This window comes from Enhydra lutris, unplaced genomic scaffold (genome assembly GCF_002288905.1).
Source record: "Enhydra lutris kenyoni isolate GAN:26980312 unplaced genomic scaffold, ASM228890v2 scaffoldscaffold40, whole genome shotgun sequence".
NCBI classification, from domain to species: Eukaryota; Metazoa; Chordata; class Mammalia; order Carnivora; family Mustelidae; genus Enhydra; species Enhydra lutris.
In genome coordinates this window covers 9,821,209-9,838,802 of record NW_019154124.1, presented here as the reverse complement: position 1 = coordinate 9,838,802, position 17,594 = coordinate 9,821,209, and the positions used below count along the sequence as shown (strand labels likewise).

General features: G+C 35.1%; 1 protein-coding gene across 1 annotated transcript in view; it reads left to right on the top strand.

Moving 5' to 3' along the window:
• Nucleotides 1–17,594, top strand: part of LOC111155291 (semaphorin 3C) — a 175,584-nt gene that overhangs the window by 142,903 nt on the left and 15,087 nt on the right. The window contains exons 13-15 of the mRNA XM_022515431.1: nt 8,924–9,012; nt 13,266–13,307; nt 16,518–16,675. Coding sequence (XP_022371139.1) covers nt 8,924–9,012; nt 13,266–13,307; nt 16,518–16,675 — 289 coding nt within the window. The remainder of the gene's footprint in view (nt 1–8,923; nt 9,013–13,265; nt 13,308–16,517; nt 16,676–17,594) is intronic.

Below are 17,594 nucleotides of genomic sequence, written 5' to 3'. Positions count from 1 at the left end.
ATAATTATATAATTTTCAAAATGTCTGAAACTTTTTATTACAGTTTTGCTTGGAGAATCTCCCAGAGTATTTTAGTACATTCCAAATAAGTCACTGATTTTATATATTAGTAGAAAATATATTATTTTAGCTAAACTTAAGCAGAAAGAAAAATTTTAAATTAATAGACATATAGAAAAACTAATTTTGTAGTTTGTTCTTTGACAAATACAGACTACTACCAAGACACAACACAGTTTACAAAGAATTGTATTGTTCATCTTCTGCAATACTCAAACGTTTGAGGAGATACATATTTCTTCTGTAAAGTTTGTTTAAAATTAACCCTTCTAAGAATTTTAAGTTTGTGGTCTGACATGGGAACCAACACCCAAATTTTCTAGGAAACTCCCTAGGTGGTTTTGAGTGAGAAAGTTTGAATACCACATTTTGAGAAACTATTTGTTCAATAGAACACGGTCTCTAAATGGACATGGATGGTAGGTCATTGGGAGTGGAGTAAAATTAATGGTATCAGGAAATAAACTTGAAAGTCACTGAATTCTATATTTTCCTCACAATGCAGAAAAGTATTTTAACAACTGTAAAAGGTTCTTCAGCAAACAGCTGAAGAACCTCTTTAACCTAGGTAAACCTAGTACTATCCAAATTGACTTGACCCTACAAACTTTTTAACACCATCACACTTCAGGAGATCCTGAATAGATAGCACTTGTTGATACTGCCTTCCTAAGGGCCTCCCCTCAAATAGAGACACTGAGATGACTTTGATGGACAAATGGGACTCTAACTGCCCTAAGGGGTGCCGCAGAAGGTTGTTGACATCAGGGCACTTAAATTATCTATTTAGTGTGAAAAGTTCTGGTAAGTGCGAGAAACTGTGGTGACCTACTTTAGAAAAGTTTCTTTTGTTGTTGTTGTTAAAAGGAGAACATTCATAAATAGAATTGCTGCCTTTAAAAAGTACATTTGGTAAACTATTAATAAAGATTATAAATTTATGATTCAGTTTTGTTCTCAAATTTCTAAAAAAAAATACTTTTAAGAGAATGTAGCTCATATCTGCAGTTTGATAAACTAACAGAAAGAAATCTATTTTGAATACATATTTTAACTAACATGAAACAAGGCAGCCAACTGGTAAGATCTGCTTTTAGGAACTTATCATGCAGGATGTCCAGCCATCCGTCCCTCGTTTATCTATAAAGCTTTCATTTGTCCTGCAGAGTTATTGCAGGGGTTTTTGTTTTTGTTTTTGTTTTTGTTTTTCTGTTTTAATTATGTTTCTTTACTTTAATAAATTGGCTCAGAAAATCAAGATGAAGGAAGAATTGTCATTTAATAAATACACTGATTTTATCTTTTATAATACTAATTTTATGAATAAATACTACTACTGATTTTCCTGCAATAATTTGCTGTGGAAGTCATACTTAGTGCTGCTTAGGTTGACATGAAGACAGAGGGGAAAGAAGAATGTGTTGAGTATATGACCTTGTGATTTGTATATTTGTCTTGACTAAATTGAATAAGACTGCTCCTTAGATGGTAGAAATTCCCATTAATCACCAAAACCTAGAATCAGGTTGACTACGTAATTTGCAGAGCCTGGTACAAACTGAAAATGCTTAAAGTTATTATGAACTTCTAGGAGGTAACCACAGAACATGAAACCAAGCATGGACCTCTGACTACAGGAACTTGTGTGATTACACAGGTCTTAACACCACAAAGCCAACCCTGACTAGAAAATCTTTACAGATTAGCAGTGGGGGAAGGGTTCTGACAGGAGATCTGATTAAGGAGGCAGTGTTCCCCCAAGTCTTCAGGTGACCAGTGAAGCAGAGAGTTTGGTACAGCAACTTCCAGTGAAACACCCTAAGGATTGTAGTTTAAGTGAGACTCAGCTGATAGATAACACAAATGACTATTCCAATGGACTGGTGGGTGATGAGCTATGTTTGATCACCTGTTTGAGACAGCCAACATTTACTTGCTATAAATTCAAATCATTCTTTTGTCTGGAGACAGTGGAAAGGTTTAAGGATAGTATTGCTGTGATTCCTTGAATTAGAAAAAAAAAAAAAATCCTAGGTGGTCTAAAATGTAAAAGGCAGGAAAGAGCTTCCTGGGGAATTTTCTTTAAAGATTCAATGAAACAAAAGAAAATAAAAGTGACTAACATGGGTTGGTGAGTCTACTGTGTTATCTTTGCATATAGGTTTATATCATGCAAATTACTAATAAAACTTGTCCTGCTTGGTTCATGTCACAGTGCTTCAATATACTCAAGATATGACTATTTTCTATATCTCGTAGATGAGAAAATTGGAGTTCAGAAAAAATTTGATTCCAATAATGTCAAAATTTTTGTAGGTGGTTAAGCTATAAATAAAAAAAAACAAACTTGTATTTATTGAAGGTATACTATGTACCAGGCATTATGCTAAGCAATTTCCACATATTATTCATTTAGTTTTTATTTGTCAGAACTCCTTCAACTGAAAGTGAGCATACATCCTTCTTAATCTAGTTTTAAAAAAACAACGTTCTGTGTGTATGTTCAACTGGGAAATGCAGGAAGCAGCCTCAGACATAGCTGAATTTGTGCAAAAATGATGTTGTCAGGAATTTATCTCACTGTCTTTCAGCTCTGCTTTCCTCTGTATTATTTATTCTCAAAGGGAGTCTCTGCATGCGGTAGGAAGGACAGTCCTGCACCTCCAGATTTGCACCTCCAGATTTATAATCTTTAATCACCTTGATCTCAGAAAGAAAGAGACTCCCAAATACCTAATTCCCAGGGAAGCCTGGGCCCTGACTTGTTTCTGGGCCCATTCCTGCATGAATCACCAGGGCAAAGGGATACACTTATTGGACAGGCCTAAGTCATGGCATCTCTGGAGCTGGAAGAGAGAGACACACACCATTCCTTAAGTGCATAATGTCTCAGGGTGTTATGACCCAAAGAAGGGGGTGTGATTCTGGGTAACCCTTAGGAACAGATATCCATTACAATAGGGTAATTATTATGTATATTTACACACAAGCAAACTGAGGCTTGGGGGAGAAAGAAGGATACTCTGCTTCACTGTAAATATATTGTAGGGATGGAGCTTATCCCAAGGAGATAAATGCAATACCCCAAATTCTACAAAACAATAAAAAGGATTTATGTTTTGAGTACATTCAAGGAATGCCAGTCTCACTACCATCAGAAAGAAGACATTTGGTAACTACATTATCATCTTCAAACTAAAAGGTACAGAGATTGCTTTATGTAGATATAAGTAATTGGGAGTTTTATGGACGTTCTGGAATGTGTATCTTTCAATGACTAACATTTTAATGGGAAAACACTACTCAAAAAACCATATATTTTAGACTGTCAACTCTTGAGGGCTGTGCCTATTTATTTTTGCATCCATACTAGATACAGTGCCTGACACACTGAAGGCACTCAGTAATTCCTTGTTGAATCAGTGAGTGAAAATGGGTGGGAGACAATCCAAGTCAACTTAATTACTTAGTAGTGAATGATACAACCCAGGGATACCTCAGAAGTATTTTCTATATGGGGAACTGAAGGATTTGTATGTCTTGAAAACGAAGCTATACGTGTCTACCATGATTGCATTTTGAGAATAACTATTCTATTAGCATGGCCCTGCTTAGGGAGCAGCGGCAAACTGTATATTGGCTCTGTCAACCGATTGAAATGACACAGACTGGTGACTGACTGGTCTCCAAGTACTAGTTTATGCTGTGCCTTAGTCATGATTAGATTGGACCAGATTAAATCTATGTCTTAAGACTCTGAACTGGAGTTTGTGGGAATCAGGCAGTTTATAACAAAAGCAGAAATATAAAGACATCCAGAGTAGAGCCTTGTAAATGGTGTACACTGGAGTTAGGATATTTGTTTCTGTGGCCCCAAGGACTAGAGATCCTGACCAATCACCCAAGTTGTTGATCTATTACTAGAACTATATTTTTTCACTAAGCTTTTAATTTTAACTCTAGCATAGTTAACATACAGGGTTATATTAGCCCCAGATGTACAATATAGTATAGTATTCAGTAATTCTGTGCATTACTCAGAGTAGTGCTCATCATGGTAAGTATGCTCTTTAATTCCCATCCCCTCTTTCAACCATCTCTGTACTCATCTCCCCTCTGGTAACCATCAGTTTGTTCTCTATAATGAAGAGTTTGTTTTTTTGGTTTGCCTCTCTCTTTTTTTTTCCCCCTTTGCTCATTTGTTTTGTTTCTTAAATTCCCCATATGAGTGAAATCATGCGGTACTTGTCTTTGACTGGCTTGTTTTGCTTAGCCTTATACTCTCTAGCTCCATCTATGTGGTCGCACATGGCAAGATTTCATTCCCTTTTATGGCTGAATAATATTCCATTGTATATACACACCACCTCATCTTTATCCATTCATCAGTGGATGGACATTTGGGCTGCTTCCATAATTTGGCTATTATAAATAATGCTGTAATAAACACAGGGGTGCATGTATCTCTTTGAATTAGTGTTTTTGTATTTTTTGGATAAATGCCCAGTAGTGTGATTGCTGGATAATAGGGTGGTTTTATTTTTAACTTTTTGGGAAACCTCCCTACTATTTTCCACAGTGACTGCACCAGTTTGCATTCCTGCCAACTGCACGAGGGTTTGTTTTTTTCCATGTGCTTGCCAACACTTGTTTCTGGTGTTTTTGATTTTAGCCATTCTGACATGTATGAGGTCAACTACCTAGAACTATTGCTGTGCCTTTTAAATAGTCCAGTTTCAGTGAGGTCTGTCATTTGGTAAAATAACAGCATAACCATCTACAATTCTGTTCACATTTTAAATAGGATAATGCCAAACTGTGCAGTGTCCAGGGACAGGCAGGCAAAAAGGTTTGGTTTTGAATTTTAATAAATATACTTGAAGACAGTGCTGATGCTTAGACCAGAGGAAGAGATTATAAAGATAAATATAGAGGGATGTAAAAAGAAGATCGAGCATATTCTTCATAGCTATAGAAGAAAGACCAATCAATAAAAGCAACAGAGAGGTAGATTTAACTGAAGAAGACATTTTTCAACCTTTTGCTGACTTGTGAAAGATGATCTTGGACAATAAAATTGTAGTGACATTATAGATGAGATTTTGTTCAATAGAGATTCTTCAATATAAAGAATATGTTGTCCAGTTTTATAAACAATTTTCTTTTCTTTTTCTTTTTTTCAGGAAACTAGTCTAATTATTAGAGGTGGACTTAGCACAAAATTGAGAGTTCCTCATTTGCAATTGTTTGGGGAAGACACAACTCTGTTTTTGTATTTATGAATTATTTTCCCTAAAAAAGGCTTCCCAAAATACATGAATTCAAGGTCTCATAAAACCTAAATTAACCATTGTTAAAATTGATGACTAACAATGCCACAAAGATTTAAAACTATTATATTCATATTTGAATCCACACATTTGAATGACTATTCTAATTTGTTCATATAAATACTTTAATATGTGGAATTCTAAAAAGAACAAATATATTCATTTGTAATGCACTGATGAAAATTGAACCAGCATAACGAAGAACTCTGCAGAAATACTAGCTCATAAAGTACCAGTCCATGCCTACACGTGGAAAAGTAAAGGGATTAAAATGGATATCTATTTTCTTGAAAGTCAGAATTAAATAATACATTTTTATGATAGAACGAGGCACATAGTAGGCGTTCAATAATTATGGGTTTCTCTCTGGGGATCTTGCATTTCTATGATTTATTTAAACTTGATTTTCAACTAGAAATGTTACCAATACTTAAAGTTACTTATATTTTTGCAAGAGTTTCAGATAAATTGACATTCAGTTTTACTTGGTATAAGAATATATTTTTAACTTTAAGGGTCATAAAATAAAAGGGAGTCTACTCATCATTACCAGTAAAACAAAAAAATAACTCGAATAGGAAGACAAGCAATATATAAAAGTGCTGTTTTTGCTTTTATTGCAAATGAGTCAAAAGCAAATATTTCATTATCTTTTTATTAGCCCATTTTTATAGCTGCATTTGGGGTAATATTTTATAAATGGCATGCATAAAGTGTGTTTGTTGTGGCTTCTTTCAAAAGAAATGATGATTTGTGTAAAATATTGCTCACATAGTTAAGTTAAAACTTTAGGTTAAAAACAGGAGCCAGTTATCTCATTTGAGAATACTTAATTTTTCTTAAAGCTGATAGTTTTATCTTTAGGAATCCCTGTAGTCAAGATTCCCTTTCTTGCGGTTTTATTTGGGACTATGGTTATATACAGTTTCTGCTCAGTCTTTGCTCAAGAAAGAGGGTCACTGCTGTCACAGAGAATGACAGTGATCCTTACAAACTGCAGCAGGGAACCATAAAACTCTGTTGTGACCTCTTAAAAAAAAAGAAAAGAGTATAATGTTTATGACCTAAAATAAGGATGGTTTTACACGCTCATTCTTTACACACACTCTCTTACACACACTACACATGCATGCACTCACACACACATACACAATACTACACAAATCCTGCCCTAGCTATTATAATTTCAAAGCTTTCATTTTAGGGATTTTGGTATATTTTATTCCTTCAGAAGTTTCCAAGGTTCTTGGTGATGAATTGTCAATAGAAACTGGGGGACACCTGCAACCACATTCATCCATTTTAATTGTGACATGTCTTTGCACAAGATCCCCAAATGTGTTTTCCCTTCAAATTTATACATGCATTACTTATCTTCCAAGAAAAATAGTACAAATTGTTACCAGGGCTGATTCCAGGGAAGCTGATCAGTAAAACAGAGAAATTTCAAAGCGTTTTAATTATACCTAGAGCTTTCAAGGCTTTGAGATTTTTATTTATCTTTGAATATGGCATAAGGAATGAATTTTAAATTACAGAATATAGTTTGAAACTTCTAAGATCAGGCGCACATAATTTGTATCCTTACAGGATTCGGGGGTTGTTCTGGCAAAATCCCTATATCTTGTTCTTCTATACATTTTATTATTTAGTGGGTTTTAATTTTTTAGCTGGTAACACTTTAAAGTAGAGGTTTTTTTAATACTAAGAATTATTTTGAGGGACACCTGACTGGCTCAGTCAGTAGAGCATCTGACTCTTGATCTTGGGGTTGTGAGTTTGAGCCCCACGTTGGGTATAGAAGTTACTTTAAAAAAAAAAAAAGGAATTATTTTGAATCTTTCAATTAGGTTCATAAGTAGAAAATGTAAATGTGAAATAGGTTTTGTTTTGTTTTGTTTTGTTTTTAGAGCAATTGAGAGGGGTAGGGGGTAGGGGCAGGGGGAAAGGATGAGAGAATCCTAAGAGGTCTCATGACCAGCATAGAACCTGAGTGGGGCTCCATCTCAGGACCACGAGATCATGACCTGAGCAGAAATCAAGCATCTGTTGCTTAACTGACTGAACCACCCAGGGTCCCCTCAAATGGGATCTTTTATGTCAGAGATACTTCTGCTTATGGAATACAGGCCAGTTTCAGATGTGGGATTTGGAAATTATGGTGTTTATCGCAAAATGGCTCCTAGTTGTAAATTTAGCCTTGTAAGACTCAGTTCAAATGAACTCTTTCTGGGGGAGAATTGCAAGGAGGTTCCATGTCCATGGTGGAGAGCTGATTGGGGCTTCATCTCAGAACCCCGAGATCATGACTTGAAATCAAGAGTCCATTGCTTAACTGACTGAGCCACCCAGGTGCCCCTCAAATGAACTCTTATTGACGTTTCTCAACAGAATTTAAAAAATGTTCCAATATCTGTTGATGGTAATTCATCTTTCCAAATTATATACCCATAGGTACAAGCTCATAGTTAAAAATAATGACTTGATACTTAAGCTAGAGCTCATTAATTATTATAATAGAAACATATTTTGGTGAGGAAATATATTCTTACTTTATCAAATAATTTACAAATTTGCTTTAACCCCACATCGCTGAATCTCAACTAGTTTCCTTTACACCTAAAATGTATGTGATTGATAGTGTGGCAAAATTTTATGCCTAGAAGTAGAAAATTATATGTGATATATGAAACTATCTTAACTAAAAATATTGACATAAGTAACACTTTCTGCATGTATTACATTTATTGAGCATGTCTATTTTTGGCGATCCCATTGGAACTATGAGTAAACTTTTTATTTGCTTAAGTTTATTTGGACCATCTAATTTCATATTTTCCCCTGATTTTTAAGAATATCCAAAAAACATTTCCTGAATGTGTGTATGTGTGAAAATAGTAGAATTATTCTATGAATACATGTCCACATCTGATGAGAGACCACAGTTACGTTTCTGCTCTGAAAATTATTTTGAATTGTGAGTAAAACATTTTTACTGTGTCTGAAATATCTCACAACTACAGATTAAATGTAAATTTCTAGGACTATTGTTCATAATATGATTATCATAATAACTCATTTGTAATCTTTTTTCTCAGATAAATCATTATGTGTCAAGCTTAACAAAACATGGGAGTGTCACTTTATAAAGTTTATAAAGTCATATAAGAGATTTAAGTAATATTCTTAAAGGCCAAACTTAAAATTATGTATTAATATTTGAAAAACACACACTTGGTTCAGAAATAGAACTTTTGATTTAATAAGGCATTTGAGCATTCTCTTCTTCTCTCATAGCTATGACTATACCAAATACGTACAGAATATCAGATGTTCATATTAGTTCATTTTGAATTAATTTCAATATCCATTTACACAAATGAGATTTGTTTGGATGGCTCAATATATACAGCCTCTTTTTGATGACTCAGTAATTACATAAATAATATTCTAAATGCTAAGTCAGTGGTCTTACGTTTAAATGTCTCTCTTTCCCGCATCTCATTGTTTTGTTTTGTTTTCCTTTGGTTTAGATCGAGGCACTGTGCAGAAGGTGGTGGTTCTTCCCTCTAACAGCTCTGCCAGGGGTGAGCTCATTCTGGAGGAGCTGGAAGTCTTTAAGGTTTGAGCATCTCTTCTGTTAATCTCAGTACATGCATGATGGATGGAATTCTTTCATCTTAGGGCCACTTGGGAGGAAAAAAAAATATTTGATAAAGGATCAAATAAATATCATAAGTTTTTGAGGGTAGGAAACACCAGATAAACTAAGAAATATAGAACAAATATTTTTCTGAAGTCTTTTTTTTTTTTTTTTTTGCATTTCAAGTTATCTTAACATTAAAAGATTCGCTTTTTCAACTATTACCACAACTCAAAGAATTTTGGTCATCATTATTTTTATAAATGAGTTCTTGTGGTCAAGGTCGAAAAGATTTGCCAGCAAGGGCTTTTATCATTTGCTTCACAAGCCACTGAAATCCAAGTGCCTTACATTATTGATTGTTAGATAAACTTTCTCATATATTTTTTTTAATCCAGGAATTTTGAGAAAAACTGCTTTGTTTGCCCTTATTTTATGGCTTTCAACTCAAATGACATTCAAGTTACATAAAACAAATGTCTCTTTACTGCTCAAAGCTTCATGTTCTGCTGAACTTGAGATTTCATTATTACTCTCTTTGTTCTTAAATTTCGGCTTAACAAAAAGAATAAGAAAGAAAAACAATACACGACATCAACAAAAAGGCACACAGTGGGAAGTTCAGTCCTGTAAGGCATCACCTGCTCTGGGCAGAGTGCTTATTCTTTCTGGATGTGTGACTTGGGAGAGCAAATCTGTGGTGTCCCTTCTCTCCTTGAGATGTAAGCCATTGTAGTTCAGGTGATTTCTCTGATAAACATTTGGAAAGATGGATAAAACACAGCCAGAGAAGCTGTTAGGATTGCAAAGATACTTTGGCATGGAATCAATCCTATTGCAGAGTACTATTTCCAACTAAATCAATCAAGAAGAAACAGCCCACGCACAGACACCGCCGCCCCAGAGCCGCCAACACTGCCCGCCCTTGGTCAACAGCCCTAGGTCTTTGACATCACCCTGGACAGTGAGCCCTGGGGTTCGTCTCCTTCAAGCTGTTTGCGAAATTCCAAAGACAGCAGAGAACTTTCGTTCTCTGAGCACTAGGGAGAAAAGATTTAATAATAAACATCCCTGCTTTACAGGATTTTTCCCAGATTTCAGGGCCAGGGTAGTCATTTCATGAGCCATCGTGGCACTGGCTGCAAGTCGATCAATGGGGAGAAAGCTGATGATGAGAATTTCATCTGAAGCCCATGGGTCCTGGCACCTCGTCTATGGCAAATGCTGGACCCAACACAAACGGTTTCCAGTTTTCATGAGCACTGCCAAGACTGAGTGGTTGGATGGCAAGCATGTGGTCTTTGGCAAGGTGAGGGAGGGCAGGAATATTGTGGAAGAAGAGCTTTGGGTCCAAGAATGGCGAGACTAGCAAGAAGAGCGCCATTGCCGACTGTGGACAAATCTAATAAATTTGACTCCTGTTTTATCTTAACTACTAGGCCATTCCTTCTGTAGCTTAGGTGAGCACCCCTTCACCAACATCTGCTCAAAATATCCTATAATTTCTGTGCTCTCATTGCAGTTCTATGGGTTCATATTTTCCTTAATCCCCTCCAAGTCTAGCTGGATTGAAGATTTAAGTTTATGATGTAACATGATAAACAACAAACCAAAACAAACCAACGGTCCATGGACATCCAAAGACCAGAGTCAGCCTTTAACTGAGTAAAGTTAGCACTTCAGGCCTCCCAGGAGCAGACTGTTGCTGGTTTAGTCAGTTGCTTTGCTTAGCTGAGTGAACTCAGAATATATTGACTTATTAATACATGTTCCCACAGTCACCAAAATTATTGAATTTATAAGCATATAAATGATCAAGATGCCTTGTTTAGATTATGCTAATTCATTTTAAATGTAAAGAAATATTTTTTAAAAATAACCAAATGAAATCTGAGGAACTCTGGAAAATTTTCCAGTATCTTGTTGAATTTATAATTTTAAATGCTAGACTCACTTTGGCATAAGGTTCTTTGTGATTGGTGTGTTAATATTGTGCTTACAAAATGTTACCTAGGTACATTCAAGTGCTTTTTTTCTATGCCTTGCTTTATAAAGGAATTGATTGTTTCATTAGATTAACCAAAAGTGCATTATGTATAAAATATTTTTTCCTCGTTCAGTTCAATACAGACAACTTGGCTAGCCAAAATAACATAAAGTACCTTATTCTGGAATTTTCTTGAAGAGAGCACAAAATGCCATATGGCAGACCTTCATTTTTAATTCTGAAATATAATTTTTTGATAATCAGAAAACATTGAGTTTGACACAAACCCAAACATGTAAGTTATGGAAAGCTCTTAAAGAAATGGGAGTCATTCTGATCATGTGCTAACTACTTATGGTGTGTTATATGAGTTGTGCTAGTGTTATCATTATGAAGAATAAACTCTCAGTGGAAAAACAGTCAGTCAAAACGCACGTGGGGGACATCAGCCCAAGAGAGAGACTAAAAAAGTTTGAACTTTCTTGTGGACGTGTGTGCCGGTGACTGATATGGCCAAATTGAGAGACACAGTTACCAAATACAGTTACTTATTGTCTTCAGCAGTTTTTGTGTCATATTTTCTGAGGTGAGGTAAAAATAACTGGGTGCATATGATATACTGTGATTAGCATGTGAGGAAATAATGCATTTGAATGGAAACAAATTCCTAAGCGGAGTGTCACACTGATACACTGCAGAAAACTCAAACTCAATGTAACCTTAAAAAAACCAGACTCTTTGTTTTTATAGAGTGCAGAACCATAATCTCTTTTAATCCTCTATTCAGAATATTTCCGGAAAATACATCCAGCTTCCTCAAACTTAACTTGAATTGGTGGTACAGCTATTAGTAGTTGCCTGGATGGATATAAATTGCAATACCTTTTTTGTATGCGTATGTGTATTTCTAAGCTGTGATCAAAACCTGTTGCAATTGAGTGTTTAGATTGAGGTAATCTAATAATATCATCATTTTTTTCTTTTAAACGTGTGTAAGAACACACACTTAAAATTATTTCAGAACGTGAAATAATTGTAGGTACCGTTAATTTTGAGAGCTTGCTCTCACTTGCATTTTTCAAATAAAACTTCACAGATGATTATCAGGTTATCATGAGTCTAGTTTTTTAAAGGAACTCATAATGTTTAAGAAGTAAACTCTATGGGGGCTCCTGGGTGGCTCAGTGGGTTAAAGCCTCTGCCTTCAGCTCAGGTCATGATCCCGGAGTCCTGGGATCGAGCCCCACATCGGGCTTTCTGCTCAGCAGGGAGCCTGCTTCCTCCTCTCTCTCTGCCTGCCTCTCTGCCTACTTGTGATCTCTATCAAATAAATACATAAAATCTTAAAAAAAAAAAAAAAGAAGTAAACTCTATGAATAGAGTCACTTTCAAAAAGGATTACTGGGGCGCCTGGGTGGCTCAGGGGGTTAAGCCTCTGCCTTTGGCTCAGGTCATGATCTCAGGTTCCTGGGATCTAGCCCCGCATCAGCTCTCTACTCAGCAGGGAGCCTGCTTCCCCCTCTCTCTGCCTGCCTCTCTGCCTACTTGTGATCGCAGTCTGTCAAATAAATAAAATAAAATAATTAAATAAAAAAATTTTTTTAAAAAGGATTACTATTTCAGAAAATCCTTAGGTGCTTTCATTAACTCACATTTATCAAAAGAGAACATTTTCTATTTCTTTTTTCCTTTTTTTTGTTTCAAAGTTGTAAGATTTTTATTTTTTTTCTAGCAGTATTTCTTTGTTTGCAACAGGAGAATTAATAAGTATGATTCAGGCTAATATGTCTTTCCAAAGCAACATTTGGCAGCTACATGGTAGTTTCTTATGTAGACGCTTGAGTTGTGAGGGAAGAACACAAGGTGCCATTCCACAGCATCTTATCTACCCCCATCTAAGCCTAAGTTTTATTCATTGCATTCAGTATTCCAAGATAGAATTTTTTAATTCTTCCAAATTTCTCAGATTTTGTTTTTCTAAAGATTATATTGATGATGTGTTATAATTGCTACTTTTTAAAATTTAATCATATATTTGTAGAATATATCATATATATTTAATCATATATTTGTTAGCACAACAGAGGAAATGTGCTTTAGAGACAACTATTGCTAAACTTTAAGTATATGTGCATGTGTAGAGAAATGATGATGTCTTGAATTTTAACAGACATGAGAATATCTTTAATGCAAATCTTTTTAAAGGATTATTTGAACAGCTAACAATTTTTTTTTAATTTTTCAGAATCATGCTCCTATAACAACAATGAAAATCTCATCCAAGAAGGTAGAACAACTCCATTTTTATTTTCTTTACGTATTAAAAATTTTACTGTTGTGAAAAATATATTTTATAATTTTAGAAAAATTAATATTAGTATTAGAAAAATAATTATTATTTACAATAACCACAAAATCACCTTTAATTTTGATGCATAGTTGACAGGCTATGAACGGAAGACAAAATAGGTCTATTTTGTTTAAAAGACCAGGAGAGCAGAACATATAAATATATACTGCAAGATATCCCAACATTTTGTATATCCTGTATATCCTGTATTCTCAAATATTACAGTGTGTGAAGCCAACCAAAATAAAAATAATCTTTTGAATGAAGACTTTGGTATAATGTTTGGGCTACTATAGCATCACAAACATTCTCAGGGGCTTGGAATGAGTAATCAGTCCTCTTCTGAGTTCCTGCTGCTATCACTTGTTTGAAATGTGCAATGCATTCTTTTATGCTTATTGCTAAAGAAGTGCTATTTTTTAAAGTTTATATGTGTCATTTAAAAAATCTGAATTCTCAGATCTAAACCATATAAGGATTTGGGTTTGAGGGAAGAAATGTTTGGCTATGATTATCAGAAATGTTTCATCTTCTAATTCATGCCTGCACATGCAAATACACAATGATCAGAAAAAAAGGAAAAGCCCTATCCCAGTCTCTGACTATGCAACGTGTACACCTCTCCAGCCCCCAAGGCGTTCTCTCTGGAAGAAAGTTCTAAAGGGTGGAGTCATATAGCCAGAAATGGAGTAGGCTTCAGAGCACAATGGACGTGCATTTGAATCCCAACTTATCCATAAATTATGAATAAATTGTTAAACTTCACTGACCTAAGTTTCTGCCTCTATACGGTAATGCTTTTCTCACAAAAGAGTTAATTTATATAAATTGCCTAAAATAAAGCAGGTCCTTCATAACTGCTGTTTAAAGAGCCTGAGACTTATTTTTCTTGGAATATGGAATAAAGGTTTTAAGTATTAGCACAACTGATGACATAAACTTAGTGTTCTTTACCTTATTTGGTCTGTTACAGATGAAGAAGTATTCCACAGTCAGTCCTGTACTCTTTTCACTTGACTCAAATTTTATGAAGAAAAATAAATAGAGTACCATAGAGCTAAAGATCTCATCTGTAAAAATGTTTGCATGGTGCATAACAAACATTTTCCCAAATAACAAGAAGCCATTCGTCATTTTCTCCAATGTCCCAGGGAGCTGATCCCAAGTCAGAATTGTCTTTGAAGTCAGCAGGAAGCCCCTTGTTTACAGTAGTTTAATGAAAAGAGAAAGTATCAGAGCGAAATTCAAAATGGACACAGAGCCATTTGTGTGGCCGAGTAGCCCAGTACACAGTTACAGTGACACACGTTACTATTCAGGCTGTAATTCAGCTGGTAGACTCATAGTTCACAATCCATTCCATTAAGTTGCAATATGCAGTACACATACACACATGGGAAAAAATGAGTATTAAATCTGTCTTCAACATCTTATATTGTAGATAATTAAAAATGTTTCTTTCAATCATGAGATTTAGGGCAGGATAATTATTTCAGTTTTGGGGAACTCATTTGCACATCTGCATGCCTCATTATTTTTTCAGTGAGAAAGAAGTACAAATTGCCAATGGTATTTTTATGTACATTTAAGCACTATGAATTTAGTGCCTTCCCTAGTCTTCAAATTATTTTATTTTCTATTTTATGCTTCTTTATTCTCTAATTTATTCTTGCATTCCATACAGCAGAAAATAGTTGGATTAATTTTTTTAAAAAGATAATTTCTAGAATGAAACTACTTGTATTCTTTCCTTAAATAAAGCAGTTTCCTTAATTTAGCATAGCTGATGCTTTCATTATATTATTTATTAATGTACTCAATAAACACTTATTTGAAATGTTCTTAGAGAAATGGTTATTGTCAAAATATGCCATTGTTTTCATACAGTTTGTCTCAACTGGGGATCAATCATTTTCAGCCCAATTTCTGCAAAATTAATTAATCTGAATAAAATGATTTTTTACTAGACAATAGACTGAGGTGTGATTCAAATGATTAATTAGAATTGACAATGTATAAGTTGATAGTTTGTTAACTGGTAATTTTCTCTACTACATTATTCATTCATTATTCATTGAGCTCTTAGGCGCCAGAAACTATTCTAAGTATTTCATGTGGAGTTAGCCCCTACATTTAGTTCTTACCATAACTCTATAGGATAGGTACTGTATTATCCCAGTTTTACCCAAGAATGGCCTGAGATTCAGAAAAGTTGCATAGCATGGTTGTGGTTGAGCTGGGATTTGAATCCTAGAAGTCTGCCTCCAGAACCAGACCAATGGTGTTTCTACTGATTTAAATTTTAAATTGCATGTAGGTGAATATGTATAGATGTCTTTGTGTGTGTTGCACATGTGAATATATTTGAGTTCCAGCTTAAAGATTCTCTGCTAATTTGAATCATACAATATTACTTCCTTAGAAAATAAGCATCAGTTAGAAACTTACCCTTTCAACTCCTGAGAACCAATATATGCACAGAAAGAACTGGAGCAGTATCCTAAGAAGTTCTTGACATCCTGTAAATGAAGGAGAGGGAAATCTTTATTTATGACTTGGGATGCTGAAGATCACTGGATCACACAACAAGTTTAAGACATGACTAAATATAAATACTGATATTCTTCTAAGTAATTTAAAAGTTGCTCTAATGAGTAATATGCCACTTTCAAAGGCATGCAAAAAAATTTTTTTAATTTTATCTAATACAGTGTACTTTTTTCCCTAAACTTAAAAATGCCCTTTATTTAAGACTTGACGTTTTCAAATTTACAAGGTGATGGGTTGCCAGATTTGAAGAAAAAGAAAGCTGCCTTGTGCATTCAAAAAATAAAGCAAGTATCATAATGTAAATCTGTAACATATTAGCACAAATTTGAGAGAACAATAAATCCCAATGTCTCAAATGTATGACCATTCTACACAGGGCCCTGAGTTGTTTTTTTTTTCTTTTAACAGGAAAGTGGTAATATTATAGGCATATTAACATAAGAAAATTCTATTTATTTTGGCTTATACCCTCTGTGCTTTGCTTCTTGTTTTTAGTCTATTTTAAAATGAATCTCAGGGTGTATAGACATAATGCATTCCTGCTGAAAGTCTTTTAACGTCCACATCTGAATTAAATCATAATCATTCCTCCAATAGCAACAGTTGTATGTGAGCTCCAATGAAGGGATTTCCCAAGTGTCTCTGCATCGCTGCCACATCTATGGTACAGCCTGTGCTGACTGTTGCCTGGCAAGGGACCCTTACTGTGCCTGGGATGGCCATTCGTGCTCTAGGTTCTACCCAACTGGGAAGCGGTGAGTACCAAACATTCAGCTGAAAGTCAAAACTGATGTTGCCAGATACTCCACATCATTAGAAAAAATTCTATTGCTGTATTCTTTTCAAATAGCACTAGAAGTAGTAGCTATGTTTAGCATATTGTATAGTTATTGAATGAAGTAAATGGCTATACTTTTAACTTGAAATTCTCACAGATATATAGGAATACAGTACTTTGGAGACATTTATTTCTCCTCTTAAAGCTCCTCTAGCAACACAATTCCCCCCTATGACCTAGCAAATTTTTTAAGCAGCATTTAATGTTTTCCACATTACCTGATTTTTTGTATGCTTCTGTATATCATTAAATCCCACCTTCTTAGGGTTTCCCTGTGCCATTTAATTCTCCAATGATCAGATGTTTGTCCTAGTTCAGGCAACAGGAACATTGTTCCAAAATGGGTATGCTGAATTGCTTTCAGAACCTTGGTGACATGCTCTTACCTCTGAGAATGGGAAGTGCATGGTTGCTGGTCAGATTGAGAGAGTAAGACAGTCTGAGACTGAATGCCATTTATCCTAGCAAAGACTTAGATGAGAAACTTAGAACCAACTAGTACACAAGTTGTGACACCAGTAGTGACGCTGATTATAGAACAAAGAATATGCAGAATTTAGGGTCAGCCAAGATCAGAACTATGGGTCAGTCAGGGTGATTAAGGGGGTGATATTTGAACAAGGACCTGAGTGTGATGAGGAATGACACCAAGCATTATCTGGGAGGATAGCATTCCAGAGAGAAGGAAGGACCAGAAATCCTTAAAGCTGTAGTGTGTCAAGATTGTTCAAGAAATAGCACCACGACTAATGGGGCTATCATGGAATGAGAAAAAGGAAGGGTAGAAAGAAAATGAGCTCAGAATGGCATATGACATAGGATTTAGTAAGTCACTG